General features: G+C 42.0%; 1 protein-coding gene across 1 annotated transcript; it reads right to left on the minus strand.

Moving 5' to 3' along the window:
• Nucleotides 1-267: 267 nt before the first annotated feature.
• On the minus strand, nucleotides 268-18,070 carry MEOX1 (mesenchyme homeobox 1). The gene is made up of 3 exons (XM_007054753.4): nucleotides 17,302-18,070; nucleotides 6,134-6,306; nucleotides 268-4,337 (listed from the first exon to the last, which is right to left on the minus strand). The coding sequence occupies exons 1-3, from the start codon at nucleotides 17,744-17,746 to the stop codon at nucleotides 4,215-4,217; spliced, it is 741 nt and encodes a 246-aa protein (XP_007054815.1). The 5' UTR covers nucleotides 17,747-18,070; the 3' UTR covers nucleotides 268-4,214.
• Between the last annotated feature and the right edge of the window lie 3,283 nt (nucleotides 18,071-21,353).

The raw sequence follows: 21,353 nt of genomic DNA on the forward strand, positions 1-21,353 counted from the left end.
CTCTCTCACCAACAGAATTTGGTCCAGTAAAAGATATTACCTCATTTACCTTGTCTCTTGATTAATGGAAAGGAAAGTTTTAGAGACTTAAAAATTTTTGAACATAAAAATATGTCCTCTAAAATTTCTATACAGACCTATATTCTCTTATGGGCTTTATTGTTTGAATAGGAAAATAGTGTGTATAACTTTTCCCTCACCAAGTTACTTTATTTTTAAAATCATTATATACATTTTAACTTTGTGCATTGTCATCAGTCATACAAAGGTTGGAGATGTTAAAAGAAAAGGATCTGAATAGATGATTTTGCTCAGTACACACAATAATTCTCAGCTCTGGAAAAGGATCCCAGACTCTTGGTAACTTTAACTTTTGTATTTATTTTTTTGGACATCTTTTGCAAAGTGTAACATGGCTATAATTTTTTTAACTGACAATTCAGATATGAAACTGGGCTTCCAACCATTTCTGCAAAGCTTATACATTGGGAATAAAGAACAGAGACTGGAGTTTGCTAGAACATTTAGGGTCTGTCATTATCAGTGCATCAGAGTAACATCAAAATACAAACAGTATGATACTGGCTTGCAGGTATGTGCAAATAGCATGACACAATCTGATAGCAAATAGATGTTACCTTCAAATGTTTAAACATGAATTTCAGTCCTTTAAAAACTCAACATTTCATATATAATTCTAAGAAAGAGAGAGATTCTGTTACAATATGGAAACATTACATTAGAATACATTAAACAAAAGGAATAGACACCATATTTTTTTCTAAAACTATTTATAATTTGATATACTCCAAACTTTGGTGAAAAGGGGCCAATTTCAGGTGGCATTGTTGGGACAGCTGGGGGTGTTCAGGGCATTTAAATATCTTGAGACAAAATCAGAGCAATTTATTGGCAACTGTAACAGGATTAGTTACACTATAAAAGGGGGGAACGGGGTGTCAACATTCAGGGCATTTTATAGGTAAAGTACCCTGTTGGCAACTTGGCAAAGAACTGTCTTAAATTAGGAGGTACCCAAACCACTGAGAAACACCTCCAGACAGTTCTAGATGGAATGATAGCACTGTGATATCATTTCAGTGTGTTTCTGGCTTAGAATCATATTGGTACTTTTGCAGCATGTTTGCACAAAACGCTTGCATCAGATATTTTATAACTCAAGTGAATTAGGTCCTAACTGTGTTTCTTCAGGACTCTCTCTCTTTGTACCAGGAGGCCTTGCAAAGTGGGTAGTGCTGCAGCAATCCTCCAGAGACTGCACCTTCTTCAAAGCTCCTGGGAAGCCCAGAGCACGCTAGATGGACTATGTCATGATACATGACCATTGTGCATGAGGGTGGCAGTCCTGTGCTTCCCTCCGAATCTGGTGTTTGCTGGTTAAAATGAGGTTAAACAAACTCCACTGATATCAAATTGCCGCATGGTTTATGGATTGTTTTGGCTGGATCCTGTCCTCAGACACATCTCATAAAATCAGCTGGCTACTAGTGCTCCAGTGCAGATCTGAGATCAGTAAAGGTCACTAAGGGTCCATTTCTTGCTCATCTCCTATTTTAAGCACCTAAATGAGTGGCCAGATTTTTAATGGAGTTTGGCAGCCAATGTGTACCCACCATGCTGAGCTCTCTTCAAAATGGAGCTACTTCTTGTAATGCCTAAATGGAAGCTGGGCTGTTACTCACTTCCTGTCACTTTGGGGCTGGCTCAGACTCTGTGATATCATGGGGTGGATAATAGAGCTGGCTGAATACTGCAAAATAATCTTCATGCACCTTCATTTGAGTTCCAGACAGCTGGTCAGTTTGCCTGTGTTTGTGCCCCTTTTAATTCAATATCCATGAACATTTGTATGAACATGTTTTTACTCACATGGATGTTTGGGGAATGGCTGTTCTTCCTACTAACACCTGGATTCACATGCTGAAGAGGATGTGCACAAACAAGATAATTGATTATTACGTGTTTCCTTTTCTTCACTTGTGGTTTGCTAGGCTCCTTTGTTTTAAAAAGTTTTGTCATCTAATCAGGAAGCAGAAACAATACCATGCAGCATAGGCAACCAATCACACAGCATAAACAATGAAAGCAAATAGTTTGCAAACCATCCATAGGCTAAAATTTGTTTGCATAAACTGTTCAAACAATTGCAAACAGTGAATACATTCACAAAAATTTGTCTGCCTGTGGAAAGTTTGGAAACAGAAAAAAAGGACTAAGTTCGTTAGATGATTAATTACTAATTTGGTGATCTTGAATATTGATTAGGAGTGCATGCAGGGCTGGATTAACGCAGGGGCTTTAGGGGCTGAAGCCCAGGGCACTGGGCTAAAGGGGGCCCCAGCCACAGCAGGGCTCAGGCAGGCTGCCTGCCTGCTGTGGCCCCACGCTGCTCCTGGAAGCGGCCGGCTACTGGCACGTCTCTGCGGCCCCTGACGAGGGGGAGAGGGGGAAGAGAGGCGGCAGCGGCTCCGCATGCTGCTCCTGCCCCCACCACCATCCTCATAGTGGGGGTGGTGCTTGCAGGCATGGGCAGCGCACAGAGACACGCTGTCCCCCACCCCCCAGGAGCGTGCAGAGACGTACCAGCAGCTGGCTGCTTCTGGGAATGGAGTGGGCCTGAGCCCTGCTGCGCCACCGGCTGGGAGCCACCTGTGGTAAGTGCCTCCCAGCCAGAGGCTGCACCTCACCCCTGCCCCAGGTCACCCCTGGCCCAGGTCACCACCTCACCCCAGCCCCCTCCTGCACCCAAACTCCCTCCCAGAAATAAACTAATATAACAGCTGTTCTAAGGTAAGAAGTAGGCTATTTTGAATTAACTTAACTATATTCTGCATGTTTTAAGACTGAAATATTACCACAGAATGGCTTTATGTTGATTAAAAGGCAAGTTTAGTATAGACTTAATAGCCTCTATGCCATAATTGTGATCATTTTGTTTTAAATTAGGGAAAAGACATGTATACAGGGGCCCCACAAAATCTAATAGCCCTGGGCCCACAGGAGAGTTAATCCAGCCCTGAGTGCATCTACAGTAAATATTTATCCATATAACATTATGGACATGTATATTCAGACATAATTCACATAAACATACCTGCATGCCTATTGGAAGAAAGTTTTGATCCCAATAGAAAAAGAAACGAGAACTTAAGACTGATAAATTCAACTAATCATTTCAAAGGACACTGTTTTCTGCTCACCCAGATAGTCCTGAGTTGTAACAAAGGAAACAGCAGGTAATACCCAGAGGCATTCCAGAAACAAGTGTGACAAACACATCAGAAAGGAGCAGAGTTCTTTCAGAAGATATAACCAGCTATATTTCAGTGTCCAGGGCAGAACAGTGATGATTCATGACCTCATTACGTTTCGTTTGATACTTGGTGGCGGTGGTTATGAAAATATTCCCTGTGAGATTTAATGTTCTGATTTCAGCAGTTACACTAAGATTAATTAAGCAAATCTCCAGTATCTCATTCACACAGGTGTATCAGCAAGGTGCCTGCCATCTCAGCTCTAATTGGAGCCCTTGTCCTTGTGAGAATGATCCCTTCCAAAACCAATGGCCAGAGGCCTATATAGAATTTGGGGACACACTTTTGTTTGACATTCCCACTGCCCCCCAGACTTGCTTATAACCATTTATATTTTCAGTTTGGATGACAGAAGAAACATCAGTAGATACCAGAATGTTCGTTACTTGTGGAGTGATGTACGAAGAAAGCACTTCTGTGGAATACTCAAGTTTGACAAATAGCAGTGACCAAAGAGAGATGCTGGATAAGGTTATATGTTGGGGAGCTACATTACTGCCCGACTGAACCCTAAACTGGTGCCTCTAAACTGCGTCTTTTGAGGACTTGAAGACCAGTATTGGTTCTTAGAAATCCAGCTCTAGTCAGCTTTATTTGTTTCATAGTCAGTGGGCTTAGTTATTATTTTGAAGAAATACTGGCACTGCCAAGATGGCAGTGGTGAGAGTTTATTCAGACCCTTCTCTGGACTTTCTTGTGTGCCCTTTACAGTCCCCAAGGCATGTTAAGGCTCACCACTTCCAGAGTCACAGGAGGATGAGATGATTTGAACAGGGAGGGGCACCTGTTAATGATGCAGCTGCTGCTAAACTGTGTGGCGTCAGTTCTTTGACTGACAACCCTTCCTGCATTTGTCAGTGCGTTACTACTGGTGAGGAGCTATTCAGAGCTCGGAGAGGCAGCAGAGTCCATATCTTCTGTGTCATGCTCATGAGGGGACACTGGCTGCCCACCCTTCACACGTTTCCACTTCATCCTTCGGTTTTGAAACCACACTTTAACCTGGATGAGAAAAGGAAGGAATTATTGTCTGTCTCTGCATGCACCTTTGCAGTGTTGTCCTAGCCGTGTCGGTCCCAGGATACTAGAGAGACAAGGTGGGTAAGGTCATAGCTTTTATTGTCAGTGAGAGACAAGCTCTCGCGTTTACACAGAGCCCTTCTGAAGAAGAAGACCTGAAGAAGAGCTCTGTGTAAGCTCAAAAGCTTGTCTCTCTCACTGACAGAAGTTGGGCCAATAAAAGGTGTCTCTCTTGTCTCTCTATTACTCCTGGGGAAATTCTGTGCCAAAAAATTAAAAATTCTGCATACAATATTTTAAAATTGTGCAAAATTCTACATATTTTTGGTCGAAATAACACAATATAGTCAAGCTGGTTTCAGTTAATTTGATAATTTATTTAAACTACAACACAATGGATGGAGAATGGGAGTGGGGAGAATTGGAGGAAATCACCAAACCCCCTCTATCTATTAGTAATGTAGCTAGTATTGACCCTTTATTTCTAGTTATGAGGCAACAAATATATGCAGCCATATGCTCAGTGTTACATCATAGGCAATTGAAGAGCGAGCAATTGAGGGCTGGGAACTCAAACTCACGATTTATACTGGCTACTGACCAGCTCCAGAAAGGTCAGTAGCAAACAGTTCATGGAGCACATTTTGATAGGAAATTTTTTCAGTCCAAAAATTTAGACCAGTTCTAATCAACAAAGCACCATAAGCATTTATAAGGCCATACTGCTTTAGAAACACTCCAAAGCCCCGCCCCTCCACGCTGAGCATGCCACAATAGCGAGCGAGAGGGACAGGGTGTCTCTCTCTGTCTCACACACATGTGACTGCCCAGCTCCTCCCCACCCCAGTGATTTACATCTCTACCAGCTGCTCTGGGTGCCCAAACCGACCTGCCTGTATTGCCAGGGAGGGGGAGCATTACTGCTCTTGTGGCTTCCTTTGCTTCCCCATCAGAAGTCATTTTTCTGCAGAGAAGCACAGAAATCTGTGGTGGCCATGAATTCTGTGCACGCGCAGTGACAGAGAATTCCCCCCAGAAGTACTCTATGCATACACCTGTCCATCTGCCTATCATATTTCTAATAGGCCTATCTGAGTCAGCTAAGCGTATACTATTTCCCTTTCTTCACTTGATTAATTCCTTTATTGCCCAACTATTAAGCCTCGATAGAAGAACCCTTCCTAAGAGCAGACTAGGAAACTGGGAGCACAGTGACCCTCATAAAGCCCACACTCTCCTCACTCTTATACTCCCTAGTTAGTTCACAACATTCCCTTACCCTGAAAGAAGACAGCTCATCAGATGAGAATCTAACATCCTCTGCACCCTTTTTTCATTTACTGCTGGGCTCCTTGGGATGCTGCAGTGTTTGTGGACCTTGAAGGCTCAGCTCAGTCCTGGTTATCAGACCCTGGGAGCTGCCGCCCAGCATTTCTTATTAAGTACCAGCCATTTGGTTTGGGCCAGTGAATGGGATAGGTCTTCTGAAGACACCACTTAGACACCAGTCATTCAGAAATGGTTTTTGCAGCTTAAAATTATATTTAAACATGTATATTTTTAACCAAATACCAGAAACCAGCTTCTCAATTATCTCCATGTTAAAATGCATTTGTCAGATTTGCTGTGAAGTTTTTCAGGTTGTGTACAAATATTTACACACATTTGCAAAAGTAGAAACGGGTGCAATGTGAATAAATTGTACATACACCCTTCTGTCCAGGCAGGAATAGCCCTGTCAGGGGGTACAGCTGAGGAAGCAGATATTCCAGAGGTACCTGTCTCTCAGTGAGGTCCAGATTCACAGCTATCTCATATCTCCTGAGCCTTGTCAAGTAATTATGGTGAGCAAATTCAGCTTCTAATTCCCGCAGCTGCTCCTTGGTGAAAGCTGTCCTCTCCTTCCGTGCTTTGCTGCTGGCTTCTGGCTTCCTACTGGAATCCTGGTTTTCTAAGAGGCAAGCATACTTTATGTATAAGTTGCAGTCGTAATGGTTAATACAGCTATATGCATCAAAGAGAACTGATAGAATCCTGGTTTAGGTCCCAAGTGAAAGTTTGTTTAATGACCTTATTCCATCCCACCTCACAGCATCAGTCACACAGTTGGACACGACTGTCAGTTCAGGCACAGAACTGATGGGACGCTGGGGGCATTGGCAGAGCTGTGTGGAGGAAGCTTGCATATCACTTGGCTGCATTGTGTTTGTTTCTAGCTAGCACAATCAGGCCTCCCCTTTCACTTACCTTTTTTTATATACACACATCATCACCTACCTAGACTGCTGTTGCCTCAGATTTTAGTTAGGAATTGGTCTCAAAGCCAGTGCACTTAATGAGGTGTGTGGTGACCTCTACTGGTGTATGTCATTTTGCATACACTAGGGCTAGGATCAGCTTTGAGGGATGAGGAAGCAAAGGTGCTGAGTAACCACCCGTACTGACAAGGCAATGACCTTGGAATAGCTGGTGGCTCTGAGCAGGGTTTATAAGACCCAACCAAGTTGGGTCTGGTGCCTGCAGATTCCCCTGGAAATGTGTTTGGGTTGTGAACGTAAGCACAGAACAATGCTCATTAGAGTGAATAAAGCAATGGGCAGAATGGGGTGAGAGCATTGGTGGCATCATGTCCTTCCCTGTTACTCAGAGTTACTCAGCTCTTACTGAGTTGCCCTGAGCTGTTTTTCACTGACCGTACGCTTAGTTGTCATATACCCCTAGGAAAGTAACATTTCCAAAGCTGGTCTTGCAAGTCCTAGCTGGAGAGCTGCTGTCCAAACCCCATTTTAAAATGCTCTGACAATGACCATAGCCACATGCAAAGTAAGATCAGTTTATTTTAAATGAATGATTATTGTATGTTTCTAAGCAACAGAGGGACACAGCTCCTCTGCTTCAGTGCGAAAGGCAAAGTCCATGCTTTTGTGTCAGGAACTATTTCTACAAGTTCTAGCACTGAGATGTGAGCTGGCTGGTTTCAGTGGAAGTGAAAGAGGTTTTGTAGCCAGTGGAATGTTTTGCCTCATCTCAAGGGCTTGTTTAAAAAAAAATCTGTAATTGTTTAATGATGCCATTTTCCACTGTGTTTCCATCACTGTCTGAAATGACACACATTAGGGAGCATCTGGTTACTTCATTGGGAAGACAGAAACTCTGGCGGTGTTGGAAGGATGAAGAGGAGGGGGAGGAAGTAAGACCACCGGTGGAAGGCAATATACAGCTTGCCAAGCTGCCCTGAATATTTGGGCCTTGCTGAACTTTGGGGTTTGCAGTAAATTTTCCCCACAGTGCTCAACTTTGTTCTTTAACCAACTTCTAGCTCTGCCTTTTGTCAATATCTTCACCATTTAGGAAAGTCATCATGAAGACGTGATGATGTCAGGGCTGGCAAAAACCTGGCAGTGCAAAACTGCAGCTTTGGAACCTCACTGAAATGTAACATGAACTGGGGTGCATCAGCTCCAGCTAGGCTTAATAAATATATACAAATGAATAAACTTATTTCATTAGGTCTCTGCTCAGAATTAGCCACCCCATCAACTCCTTATCTAAAGCCCTTCGGGTTCCAGTTTTCTATATAGCCAGAAGGGAGACAAGGAGAACCCAGAGTTCCGCAGCAGCCAGCATTTTGGAAAAAGAAGGGAGCTATTCTGGGGATTAATTAATGTTCACCTATTTTCAGAGCAGTATAAAGTGTTCTCTCTCCCCCCCTCCCCCCAAGAATAGAAATACTATTATTGAGTTATTCCAGGAGATGCACAAAAGAAGATTGGAGAAGCAATATATATATATAACAGAAGCAATGGATGTATAATGCAACAGCATTTACCAAATGCTCAATTTGTTTGTCAAAGGAATCCAACTGGAATAATCCATTAGGTTTAAATTTAGGATTTATAATGTGTTCGCTCTTAGTGCTGCCCATCGGAAATGGAGAAATTACATGCAACTCTCATTAACAATAATTTCTGCTAGGAACTGCCAGCATTACCTGGTGAAATTGTCCTTGGCTACATTTCTAAAAAATGTTTTTCATTTGTAACAATCTGTTCATTGTAGCTTGATCTTTAACCCCACTCCCAACCAAATAACAAAGTAAGAGGAAAAATCACCCCAAAATATTCCACCCAGCATCAAACCCAATTGCACAGGTTTAATAGGCAGCAGGTTTAAAACAAACAAAAGGAAGTATTTCTTCACACAATGCACACTCAACCTGTGGACTCCTTGCCAGAGGATGTTGTGAAGGCCAAAACTATAACAGGGTTCAAAAAAGAACTAGATACATTCATGGAGGATAGGTCCATCAATGACTATGAGCTAGGATGGGCAGGGATGGTGTCCCTAGCCTCTGTTTGCCAGAAGCTTGGAATGAGTAACAGGGAATGGATCACTTGGTATCATTTGTTCTGCTCATTCCCTGTGGGGCACCTGGCATTGGCCACTGTCAGAAGACAGGATACTGGGCTAGATGGACCTTTGGTCTGACCCAGTATGGCTGTTCTTATGTTCACAGAAATCCTCCGCTTTGCCATCTCCCTGAGTAAACAGACCAGCCTCACATCATTCCCCAAAGGTCAACAAGTTTGGGGGTTGACAGAGCAGCAGGAGGAAGCAAATTTCATAGCTGAGGACCCCATGTGGAGAGGCCCTTGCCACCAGCTCCTGAGAGCTTCCAGCTCAGGGGATTCCCAGCTGCTGTCTGCTCTCTAGGGGCAGCATGAGGAGAACTGCAATCTCTGACATAGCCAGAACCCAAATCATGCAAGGCTGTAGTGATTGAAGCCAATAACACAAATTGCATCTGGAAGCAAATTAGTAGCCAGTGTAGTCTAAGCAAGGAAGCAGCAACGTTCTGCACTAGCTGAAGCTTCCCAGTTTGCTTCATGTGAGTGAATAATTTCTAAAGAAGGCAATTTCACTGGTCTTTTTTGTTATGAAACTATTTCAGTCATTTTTAATGATTTTAACTCTGTTCCTCAGGCTGATTCCTTGGTGAACGGAATAGGCTGTGTAACTTGGAGCCTGTGGCATGGGCCACGTGCCACACAGAGCTTCTAAAGGGATTGGTTGCTTAATTATGATTGTGGTTTTTGTGCCTTTCCAAAAGTGGAAACTGGCTCTACTTTTCTTTGGAGTTTTGGCCATAGAATGTGGAAAATACAGAATGCACATGAAATATTGCAAGTCCTTGCTTTAGAAAGGTTTTTCCCTCCAGCACAATCCACAAAAAGATCCCAACCCAGAAAGTCCTCTGGTATCACTGGGGAAGATATGGTGGCATTTATCACACAGACTGTGAACATTTTCAGACCTCCATGCTTTCCTGGATCTCACATCTCTTCCACGCTCCATCTGCAGCTTAATTAAACAAGTTTTCCCCAAGGGAGCTGTCATGCAGCAAAGACACATGGGAGCCAAAAAGTACTTGTGTCTTTGTACCATAAAATTTCCGAGACAAGATGTGCATCAACCTTTGCACAGAGCGGTAGAGGGGCAAAGATGACCAGTTATTTATAAAAGGATGATGGGCCAGAGTGTAAATCTGGAGTCAATCCAGTAAAGTCAGGGGATTTACTCTGGATTTACACCAGTGTGATTGAGATCAGAATCTGCCCCCCAATGAGAAGAAAGGCGAGAGAACACGTCTGTGCGAGCAGTGACGCAGCAACAATGCTCACCTGGCTTCACCCTCTGCCCGCTTCAGCCACACTGAGCAGTTAGACACAGAACAATTTCTCTACAAATATTTCCAGACAGCTTCTCTCTCACCCATAACTCATAGCCTGCCTCTCTCTCTGCTGTTATCCAGCATTGATTTCTGCTGCACATTTCGGGGTACAGCTGGTGTGAACAACCATCTGTACAAAAAAGCTGCATGTAGCATTTTGTAACAGCTGAGGCATCAGGGCTGTAACAGCTGCGACTTTACGGGAGAGTCGCCTTGAATTTGGGACTCGAACTCTGAATTGAGAAGCCGAAAGGAAACATGCACAGGTCATAGTAATTGTCATGTTGGATCAGAGCCTAGTGTGAGGTCCTGGCTATGACCGTTTCAGAACAAGGTGCAAGAAACTTCCCAGTAGGCATATGTAGGATAAACTGCCCCCCCATGAAGGGGCCTCATCTTAACCCCCTAATAGTTAGAGATTGGCTTAAGCACTGAAGCATGAAGGTCAGTTGGGAGTGCATGTACAAGGACACATTTGGTTGCTAGATGTGCATGGGGTTTCATAGCCAGTCGCTATGCACCTGAAGTTTTAATTATTGACATTTTAAAAATTTCTGTAGTTTTTTTCCTCCCAATTAATAAAGGGGTTACAAAAACATTGGAGTATCTGCATAATGTCTTTGAAGTAATGTTTTCTCATGCTAAAGGCTTTCAGGGCATATTTATTCTAGCTAGTTAAAATAGCAAGATGCTGAAAGATTTGCTGTTATGGAACAAGTCACAGGATTCCAAAATCTCAGCTAACAGGATATGTGTGTGTGTGGCTTTCACCATATGCATTCATGTTGTCCAGGTGAAATGATTTCATAGATCACTGGCTCATTTGACATCTGTTCCTATAGTAACTAGAAGTTCTTATCAGCATGCACCTCAGGGAGGTATTTTACCTGTCAAACTATTTCAGATGTAGCTCTACTCAAGGATAACATGATCAACATTTAAAGTCCACATAATCTAGGGAACCAGTATTCCTTTGGTCCCTCTGAGGTCATCCAGAGCAGGAAGAGAGTTTCTGTAGCTGTTTCATTACAATTAAGTTAATCATAATTTCCAAACCACTGAGTCTTCCTGGATTCTGACAACACTTAGTTGTTTAGCTTGATTTAGCATTATCTCTGCTAGCACAGTTTAGAACAGTCTAATTGCTAAAGTAAAAGAACATCCCAAGCCAGCACAGGGCTGGGGCAATTAAGCATGCTACCTGATGGCTTTTGATATGTTTTCTTCCTGCCTTAACTGTACTTGTGTCAACAGGTGGATGCCTGCAGAAAAATCCAGTTAAACTCAGCATTTTACACTTTCTTATGAAAAGACAAGTGTACGGAAAAGACTAGACAGTAGCAACAGTAATCTTTTCATGTGTTACACAGCCCAGGTCTAAAGAAAGAGATGCAGAAAAGGTGAAGGGATAGTCATTTTTTTCTTCCCTAATGCAGGTTCAGGTCAGTGACACTCTGATAAGTGCAGGCAGGATGTACTGAAATTTGGAACTGAGACTTACAAACATATTACAAAAAATAAGAAAGATCTCATACAGAGACTTCTGCAGCTTCAGCATTTGTTTGCTGCAAGCAGAGCAAGGTGGATCCTTGCGACAGTTTTTATATTATTTATTTGCTGTTCGTATAGCACCTTCAGCATGCTGGATAATTTAAAAACAGCTGAAACAAATAAGGTACCTGCCCCAAAGACCCTAAAATAGAAATTTATACAGGCAGTTCACAAAGGAAGGGGAATAAGGAGGCAGGGAATGTGTAGTGTGAATGAATTCAGCAGCATTATGTTAGGTCTTCTGTCTTTTTTTCCTGATATGTTGAATTTAATCTTAATTATTTTAATATTTCAGCACGTCTGAGGGCTTGTGGAGGAGAAGACCTCTATGGCTTATGGGGCAGTTTGAAGAGGTGTTTCACAGTAATAGCTCATAATTGATTTATGTAGCTGAAACTTGCTAAGTGCTTTGAGATCCTTGGTAAAAGGCATTCTAGCTATCCAACATGTGTATTATTATTTATTAATAAGCTGCAAAAATGGGCTGCATTAAGTGAAAAGCTCATTGTATTGTCCCAGAGTGCTGTGTCTTCATCTCAACACACACAGGATTCTGATTGTTCTGTCTTGTCACACACATCTGGTACCTCTCATGTGTCATTCACAAATCAGTCAAAATTCAGCCTAATTATTGCAGCACATTTCACCCAGAATGTTTGAATCTTCATGTCTCTGTTTGGTCAAGTCTTAATCACAGATATGGAAGTGAAACACCTGCCACTAATTCACCAACCTTTCCACTGCCCTTGCCCTCTGGCTTTTTATTTGCATCTCAGGTTGTCACTAATTCTGACTTCAGCAGCTGCTAACAAGCACATTAGAACCTACATGCTTTTTAGGGCACCGTGACTGCAAATGCAGGTCAACCATAGAAAAACCTCCATGTTTCTCTGCAATCAGTGGTATGACTAGTAAACGCTCTCATGGGAGATCTTGTTAGAAATTTGATGGAGGTCTGTAAATAGAGTTAATATTTTACTTAGGCAACAGGACAAGGCAGTGTATGTTCTTTCAAATGTAAAAATAAATATCAGAGAAATAGGCCAAGCACTTATTTCATCTTCTTGTAGGTATCCTGCAGTATACATGTTCTTATTTACTATTTGTATTGCATATAGAAGCCCCAACAAAGATCTGGGCCCCACTGTGCTCAGTACTGTATGTGCGCATAGTGAGAGTCCAGGCCTGCCCCAGAGAGTTTACATGCTAAATAGAAAAGGGAAAACAGGTACAGAGCAGAGAAGTGGCTTACCCAAGTCACACAGTAGTGGTTCAGCTATAGAAGCAGGAATAGAACCCAAGCCTCATGAGTCCCTATCTAGAGTACTATCCATTATACCATGTGCCTTCTCAGTTCATTATACAAAGTTTAATTAGCAGTTTGTTCAAGGGACAGTTGGGCAAGTCACATATTTTTAGGTAGATTTCCTTACCTGTGTTATTATATTATTAAGATAAGAAGGATTTTTAAAATTGAATGTACTTCTCACTGTTATTGCTGATCCTTTACTTGGCACACTTCACTGAGTTTAGAAACTCAGGCTGGTCAGTTTGCTTTATTTATAGACTATTTCTGACCACTTTCACTTTCTGGTTCTAATGCACCAGCACACTAGTCTAATGTCTAGGTTGCAAACACAGCCAGGGGAGTGCTTAAATCCAAATTTAAGATTATTTTAATTGGGTATTAAAATTATAGGGCTATTTTCATTGATCCTTGGATTTATAAAACCTTATGTTTTGCATCTAAAGTGATCTGACACTGTCCTTTGAAAATTTCGTAATATATTTTAGGCTTTTCCTAGGATAAAAGGCACCGTATGAATGTAAAATGTTGTAAATGAATCCTTACACACTGTAGTCAGATCTCATTTCTGCTACATCCCCATTTAAATTCTGCATGTTTTCATTTATATAAAGATAATGGACCAAATTCTGCTATCAGTTACATCAGTGCAACTCCCCCAAATTCAATAGTGCTTACCAGTGGATAAATATTTTGTAATTGCTGATAGATAAACAGAATAACCAAATTTTATGTACTGTTTCCTATGTTCTAGTGTGACGTGTTCTTACTACACGGTTTTCTAGTTTGTTGAATGGTAGAAAACTGAAATATCCAAACTGTCCATCTGAGTGAGTTGGGTTTCTGCCAGGATTCTGTATTTTATTTGTAAATGTGTGTGGATACACATGGAGAGGCTGGACATGTCTTCTGTGCTGTGGTCATCTGGAAAATGCTTCACACAGAAAGTCTAAAATGAGATTACAGAAGGTCTGTTCAAAGCTTGCGCAGGGTCCCATATATGTCTCACACAGTCAGTGCCTGCAGGGGTTTGTTAGTCACTCTGACACTCAGACCATTTGTCGTTTTATTTAAGAGCTTGGTTAAGTGCCTGTGGCATTGTTTGTTTACTTGGTAACAGTCACTTTATCATATGGAAAACATAGAATACTATAAGTTACAAGTCATTATAAAACTCCTTGGCTTTTGTAATATTGGTCATTGCAAGGCATCATGTTAGAGCTGTTTTTATATGTGATGGGTACGGTTGCACAATATTGAAAACCTCAAGAAATCTATAAAGACAATAATTGAAAATGTTAGGACTGATGTACAGGAGAACTACTGCAATGATAGGTGTGAAAACCAATTCTAGCCCATCTTCTGCCTTTACTTTCTTGGACATACCTAAGTTGTCAGTCAGGGCAGACCAGAGCCTCTTACTAATAAAAGTCAGTAGAAAAGGTGTGTGTGTGTGTGTGTGTGTGTGTGTAAGGTATGTACATGCACATATTAATATTGCTGTGACTGCTACTGCCCATACTAGGCAGTTACATAAATATGTTTAATATTACAGCACTGTTTTTCATGGATTAAGCAGAATGGTCAATCTTTCTTTTACACTGAGAGAACACTATAAGTCTCCCTGTTTATCACAGAGTTAAACTTGTTTTGGACTTTTTGGGGAGCACTATACTAGCAAAGAGCCCAATCCCGAAGTCCCTATTATATATCCTCTGCTGAATATGGACCAAGAAAGAATTACAGGATCTGGCACCAAAACAAATAATTGAAATTCTGTGGCTGTGTTACAGTACAGCAAAGACAGTAGCTGGTAAGACACCATCACATAGCTCTGTATAATAGAGTATTATCTTGCAGCAGGTCTCAAGGTGGTAGAAAATTGCTGTTTCACTTTATTAACAACTGCTAACTTCTGAAGAGAGCAGTCTTTGGACACTTGGATTTTGCTAAAGCAAACTGAAGCCAATTCTCAGGAAGAGGGAGAGGAAGCGTGTCCCACTTATAACAAACTATAAACGTGTGTCCAGCTGCATTTCAAGGAACTGCCGTTAGATTTCAGGAAACCAGAATGTTTACAGCGATAGGAATTTCTCCCTGTTTGTTTTATTGTATTTATTCTGGGGAAGGGGAAGGGGAGGGAAGGAGCAGTACAGTTAATTTTATCTGCTGCTTTATCAGCACAGTAGTGAATGAAATGAAAGCAGCAATGGAATCACCTTTGGGACACTGTCTGTGCAAGGTGTTAAACTAGAGAAGGAGGAATAATTAAAACAGTTGGCCAGAGGGTAGAGAATCATTTTATATTTCAGTGATGTCATGTGTAGCAGTGTTGGTTACAGCTCCTCTTACAGGGTTACAGGGTTGGCAGCAAGCGGGAGGAGAGAGTGGCAAGGTGCTCACAGCAATCAGAGGGTGGAGAGTATCAGGGACTATTTGTCATCTGTTTAACACATGAGGACATGATTGGAATCCCATTAAACTATTAAGAATAAAGATATCCATTAATTGGAATGTAGTGAGATGTCCCAGCTACTTCTTAATCCCATAAATTCTTTAAAAAAACCAAAACCTTAATGACTTGCAATATTGTTATTCTGTTCTGGAAAAATTGTTCTTTTTATTATTTTTATGGCTGTTTGTTGCCTGAAAATCCTTTATGGGTTTGGATGGCCAAAATTTCTATCAAGTTGGGTTTCTAGAGACTATAAAATTTCTAAGGGAGTAATTTAGAGTCTGTGACTCAGGTTTGGGTTATTATCTGTTTCAGATACTCACTGACAGCCTGCCAATGTCTGGAGGGGACTGAAATGGGAAACTCTCCCGAGCAGAGATTAGGTCTAACAATGGCACTGACAGAAGGGGAGAGAGAGAGAGAGAGAGAGAGAGAGAGAGGATGGTCTTGGAGTTAAGGTGTTGGGCAGAAAGTCAGGAGATCTGGATTGAATGCCTGGCTCTGCCCAGACAGCTCATGTGACTTTGGGCAAATCATTTAATCTCTCTGGGCCTCGGTTCCTGATCTGTAAATTGGGGATGATATTTCCCTATCTCCCAACGGTGCTGGGAGAATAAATGCATCAATGTTTATGGTGGGCACAAATACTTCAGTGAGGGGACTCATAATAAATACCTAACTCGATAGCTTCCTTAAGAGAAACTACCGGTCTCTCCATGTCTGTATTTCACACTGACAGCAGCAGCCAGTCTACAGCAAAGTATCCGTGAGATCCTTGAAAACTAAGAGGTGGAAGTTTTTCATTTTGCAAGTTACAACAACACAATTAAACCCATCTTCACTGTTCTCCTTACAGCTGAAAACAACATGTCCTGGTTATGTCTAATGGACAAGTCATTAATACCAACTCGACCACTGATTTTGGATTTGAATTGAAAGTATTAAACGCTCAGCTAAACTGACACAAAGGTGGAATGTGTATCAAAGGGGAGGGGAGGAGGCATCTTCGACTGCAGACAGCTGAAAACTACCTTCTCTCTTTGGCTGCATTTAACCTGCATTGCGATACAACATAGCTTCCTACAATGGGCAGCTCCAGATAGCAGAGGTCAGAGCCTAGATTCTGCAGTGGTAGGTGCATTAGCAATGAAAATGGAGAGACAAGTCGATGCTATTCAGCTCTCAAATAATTTGTAAAATTAGTGACATAATTTTCCTGTTAGATTCTCAGCACCTAGCAATATAGATGCTACCTGATGTCTAGTTAAAGGGCAGAATGAGTGTCCCCCTTGGAGCTAGCCCTCATGGTACAGGACCCACTGCTGCAGGAGAATGCATTTAGCAATCCAATGATCCACAGCTTTCCTGATGTCTGCTTCTTTATGGCTTGGGGTGTGAGATCTGACAGTGATTTATTCCCAGTGAATTTTGTGTTACTCTTGAGTGTCTCGATCCTTTTCTAATCCTTTAATCTTAGCGACAGTAACTAGCCCGGAGCCTGTTTTGCTTTTCCCCATTTCTAACACGCTCCCACAGGCTGCCTGTTCTTTGACCCCCATCATTTCACACTTGTGCAAATGGCAGCCACGCAATGTATCTGCTCCTTATTCGAGGCCTGTGGTCCCAATATATGGGATACCACGGCTGCATTGTGACCATGCTGGGAGGTAGCTAGTTCAGGCCCAAGATTTGGAAAAGCAAACATGAACACAAGGGAGCAGCAAACAGAAAGCACTCTAGTTCAGCAGTAGTGCTCTATGTTGCCAGCTACACTTTTCCCTAGTCAAGAATTCTGAAGTGTAATTCTCACTGGTTTCCTTTCCTAATCTCTGCTATAGAACCTCACAGATGTTCTGACTCTGCGAACTTTGCTACCCCAGATCCCTGGTGACATGCCACCTACCTGAGGTTTCCTTTTTCCTTTTGGATGACTTTTTCTCAGTTTCATTTGTAGTGTTTCCTGGTACCCCATAATCTTCATTCACGCCCCCTGCAGCAGCCACTAGGTTTGGGCTGCTGCTTTCTAGCTCCCCAGAAGCCAAGGCCAGTCCTGGATTTAGCCGCCTTCTGGCCTCAGATGCTGCAAAGTGCCATTCAGAATGCTGGAAAGAAGCATGCTGCTCTGCGAACATGCGTTCCTCTCGGGGGAAGCTGTGGGGGGCAGTGGCCAAACAAGAGGCTGAGAAATCGGAATATGCAGCAAAGTCTGGTTTTTGATGGAATGAGAATGGTGCTTGTGGGTAATGATGCGCTGCTGTGCTGAGCTCCGAATGGGCATTCCGCAGGCACCCCCAGAGTGGGGTAGTGGGACGGGGACTTCGCATACAGCTACTCACGGAGGGATCCATTCCTGGCTCTATGCTGTCCGTGCTCCGAGATTCGTAACTGGATTTGGCTCAGGCTTCAAGGATACAAAAGAGGGGAAAAAACAGCTCCAAACTTATATGGAAAAACAGAATTGGATCTCCCCCGCCGCCTCCCCTAAAAAATGGTTAGTTTGTTCTATTGCAAATTTGTTAGTTTGGAAGCTTGACTAAACTTCCGCATAGTCCCAGCTGGAAAACCCCAACCAGATCTATGCAGCAGTTGGGCCGAACGGTTTCCCAAGGCCTGCAGCTGCCTCCCTGTGAAACGCTGGACATGGGTGAAACACTTTTTAAATACAGTGCCGGGCAGCAAGTGACAAGTTTGTGAAGTGAAATGTGAGAGAGGGGAGGGAGGGGTTAACCTGCATACACTCAGCCCCTCCAACCAAAGCAAAGCAGGCAACTATTAATCATCCGAAACCTTATATGCACATCTAATGGGATTTGCAGATGGAGACTTTTAAAGAAACATTGTCTGTATTTTTTTATAAAGGGAGAGAGCAGCACACAAAAAGGCTTTAATGTTTCCCTGCAACACTATGAAGTTATTTTTATTGCACTGTTAACAAAATTCCCCAAGTCTTGGATTTGGAAAAAGCCCTAAACCAGATCCAGAATTCAACAGATGTCAAATTCCAGGGACTAAAACAGGGGAAATAAAAGCAAGAGAGAACTTCACTGATTGCATTTGATTTAAGGGCCAATCATAAGGTAAAAAAAATTAAACCTGATATTTTTATCTAAGGTTGTGTGAGTGACTTATGTTGACTTTTTACAAAGAGGGATTTGCTGATATGTGGTTTCTGCTGCCAATGGCAAAGAATCATCCCTTTTTGTGTCCCACTTTCCAGAGGATTGTCAAAATGATACTTTTCTCCAAAGAAGTCTCTGGTTTTCATGCCAATGGGAGACACATTTTTCATCTTTTGTTGAAAGTTTTATAGTTTTTGTTAACAGAAAACAGATTCTCAGACCTTAAAGCCATCACAGTTGAAAGGATATTAGCAGGGAATCTGCTCTCCATCTCTTTCCCAAAGAGAAGTGGTGGCAGAGAATAGTCAGAACATGCCCTTCTGGAGAGTTATGCTAACGGTACTGTAACTTGTCTCAGGGCTGTAAACTCTAGCACTTTCTATTCTGTATAGTTACATATATAATATTTCCATAGTCTGCCAGCAGTCATCTCCCACACTGGTTTCATAAGGCCTTGCTATATTGTTAGTCTAAAATGTAAGTGACTTTCAGGAAGAAATAACATTTAGCAGGTGCTTGTTTTCAAATGGGACTTCAGAGAAAAGTGGTAGTATTCTGTTGCCTTTAACATGTCACTCAGGAAGGTGAAAGACATACACCCTAGATAATGGCATATAACATGGCTTTTCCTTTACTGATAGACCACAGAATACTGAAGTCCTTAGCGATTCCTTTTGGAACCCAATCCCTTGGTGAATATGACCTGGAGAGTTTAGCACCAGAGTTACATGATCTCTGGCCAGCTTGTGATACGGAACACTGATGTTCTACTGTACATAGCTGGGATGATGCATCATGGAAGAATATTATCACTTACCCACTGGGCTCCTGGACTTTCTTCAGAAACATAATTTTGCTGCAGTTAATGCATTGAAATTCAACACTAAGGTGCTTACACTATATATGGCTTGTTGCAAGAAAAGATGTTAGACATTTTGGGTTTGTCTGCACTGCAATAAAACACCTGTGGCCAGTCTGTGTCAGCTGCCTTGGGCTCATGGGGCTTCAGCTGCGGGGCTATACAATTGCAGGGTAGACATTTGAGCTTGAACTGGAGCCTGGGCTCTGGGAACCCCCAAGGGAGAAGAGTCCCAGAGCCCAGGCTCCAGCCTGAGCCTGAACATCTAGGCTGCAATTGTATAGCCCTGCAGCACGAGCCCCATGAGCCCGAGTCAGCTGACACGGGCCACCCATGGAGTTTTACTGCAGCAGGCATACCCTTTGTCGTCTTGCCTATCTAGACTGTAAGTTCTCCAGGGCAGTTCTCTCACTGTGTACCTGCACAATGGGGCCTTGCCTTTGTTTGGGGCCTCTATGAACTATTACAATATGAATAATTAATAATAACGTTTGAAGACCTGTAAGTCACGTCAAGCAGACAATGCAAACTGATTACAGGTCTGATTTTTCTGGCCATATCTCAACCAGGGCTCACATTAGTTAGTGATTTAGTACTACAGATAGCAAAATAAACAAGCATTTTAAATCTCCACTCCTCCAGCATCTTGGAACTAGCAAGATGATGTCAAACACAGTTTCTCAATCTCTTTGCTTTTATGTTGCATCCCATTCCCATGTTGTGTTTTCTGTATTTGGATGTAAGCTCCTCTGGACAGTGACCTTGTCATTACATATCTGTGAAGGTCCATGCTTACCTATATAAATAAATAATTTATTTTCTGAGGAAGTGGTTTTTACCAACGTATACCAACTTGATGCTGATTCTTATGACTGTAGGTTCAGAAATTAGAAGCAGTGATTGGAATGTCTGGATGTCATGTTCTGAGATTCTTTAACATTTTAAGTTGTTTTTTGTAGTGCATTTGCTTTTTGAGATGGCATTTGTAGCTTGTCTCTAAGATCCTTGTGTAAATATCTTAAGGGGGCTTATTGGGATAGGTGAACCATGAAATTTTAATCAACAAACAAATTTGGAGCCACATTTTCAAAACACTCCCTACAAATTTTAAGATACAATTTTTGGTGGACAGCTATGGGCATGTGAAGAAACCAAAATTTGTAGGTGTAGAAATATAACTGCACAGTTACCATTTGTACATGAAAACTGGGAGCCAATTAAAAACTCTTTCATTTATGGAAGTTTTCTTTTGAAAGGATGCTATAATTTCTTGGCTAGATAGTGCTTTGAACACATGGAAAGCAGATTATTCTCCCAGCAATTCAGAGCTGGAAGGCTGGTGCCATCTGGAATATTGCCGTGAATCAAAATGACAGTCTAGGTTCAGAAAACATCCAGAAAACAAGAAAACAGAGGCTGCTCCCTCTGAACTATTATTTCTAATAATGCTGAAACCCTGGTGAGATGATTTCTGCCTTCATTGCCTGGGAGCTCAGTCTCTTCCCCCACCCCTGACATCAAAGAGCCAGAGTCAGGTGATAAGGATGAAATTAAATGAGGAAGCTCTATCTTCAGGTTCATTTGACTGCAGTTTGATTGCAGACATGAACGCACATATTACCGGTAATTGCCAAATATGTTATAGCATCACTTCTTCCTACGTGGTGCTGAGACCTTTTCTGGCCCTCTGAATTGCATATGGAGTGGGAATTATTTTAAGGAATCAGAGGAAAGGGAAAATGCGTGTTCACTCTGGTTTCTCCTAGTTCTTCAGTAGTGGGCCTATTCCAAAGAACCCCAGGCTGGTCTAGTGAAGAATGCTGGGCTTTCCAATCAATAAGGAATAGCATCAAATCTCACTCTATTTTCATGTGACCCTTGACCTTTAAGATACTAAATATCTGGTCACTGATTCATCCTTTAAGAAGAGCTATTCTTACTAAGGGCATCTCTTGCTGTATTGTAGCTCAGTTCTAG

The sequence above is a fragment of the Chelonia mydas genome, chromosome 27 (genome assembly GCF_015237465.2).
Source record: "Chelonia mydas isolate rCheMyd1 chromosome 27, rCheMyd1.pri.v2, whole genome shotgun sequence".
Lineage (NCBI taxonomy): Eukaryota > Metazoa > Chordata > Testudines > Cheloniidae > Chelonia > Chelonia mydas.

What these genes read in the sequence shown, in the direction of transcription:
- MEOX1 (XM_007054753.4), bottom strand. Translation starts at nt 17,746, where the DNA reads ATGGATCCCTCCGTGAGTAGCTGTATGCGAAGTCCCCGTCCCACTACC. An exon ending in AAGGAAAAAGGAAACCTCAG is followed by an intron (nt 6,307 to 17,301) that starts GTAGGTGGCATG and finishes CTTGCCTCTTAG; the next exon opens with AAAACCAGGATTCCAGTAGG. An exon ending in TGGACCTCACTGAGAGACAG is followed by an intron (nt 4,338 to 6,133) that starts GTACCTCTGGAA and finishes TTTCTCATCCAG; the next exon opens with GTTAAAGTGTGGTTTCAAAA.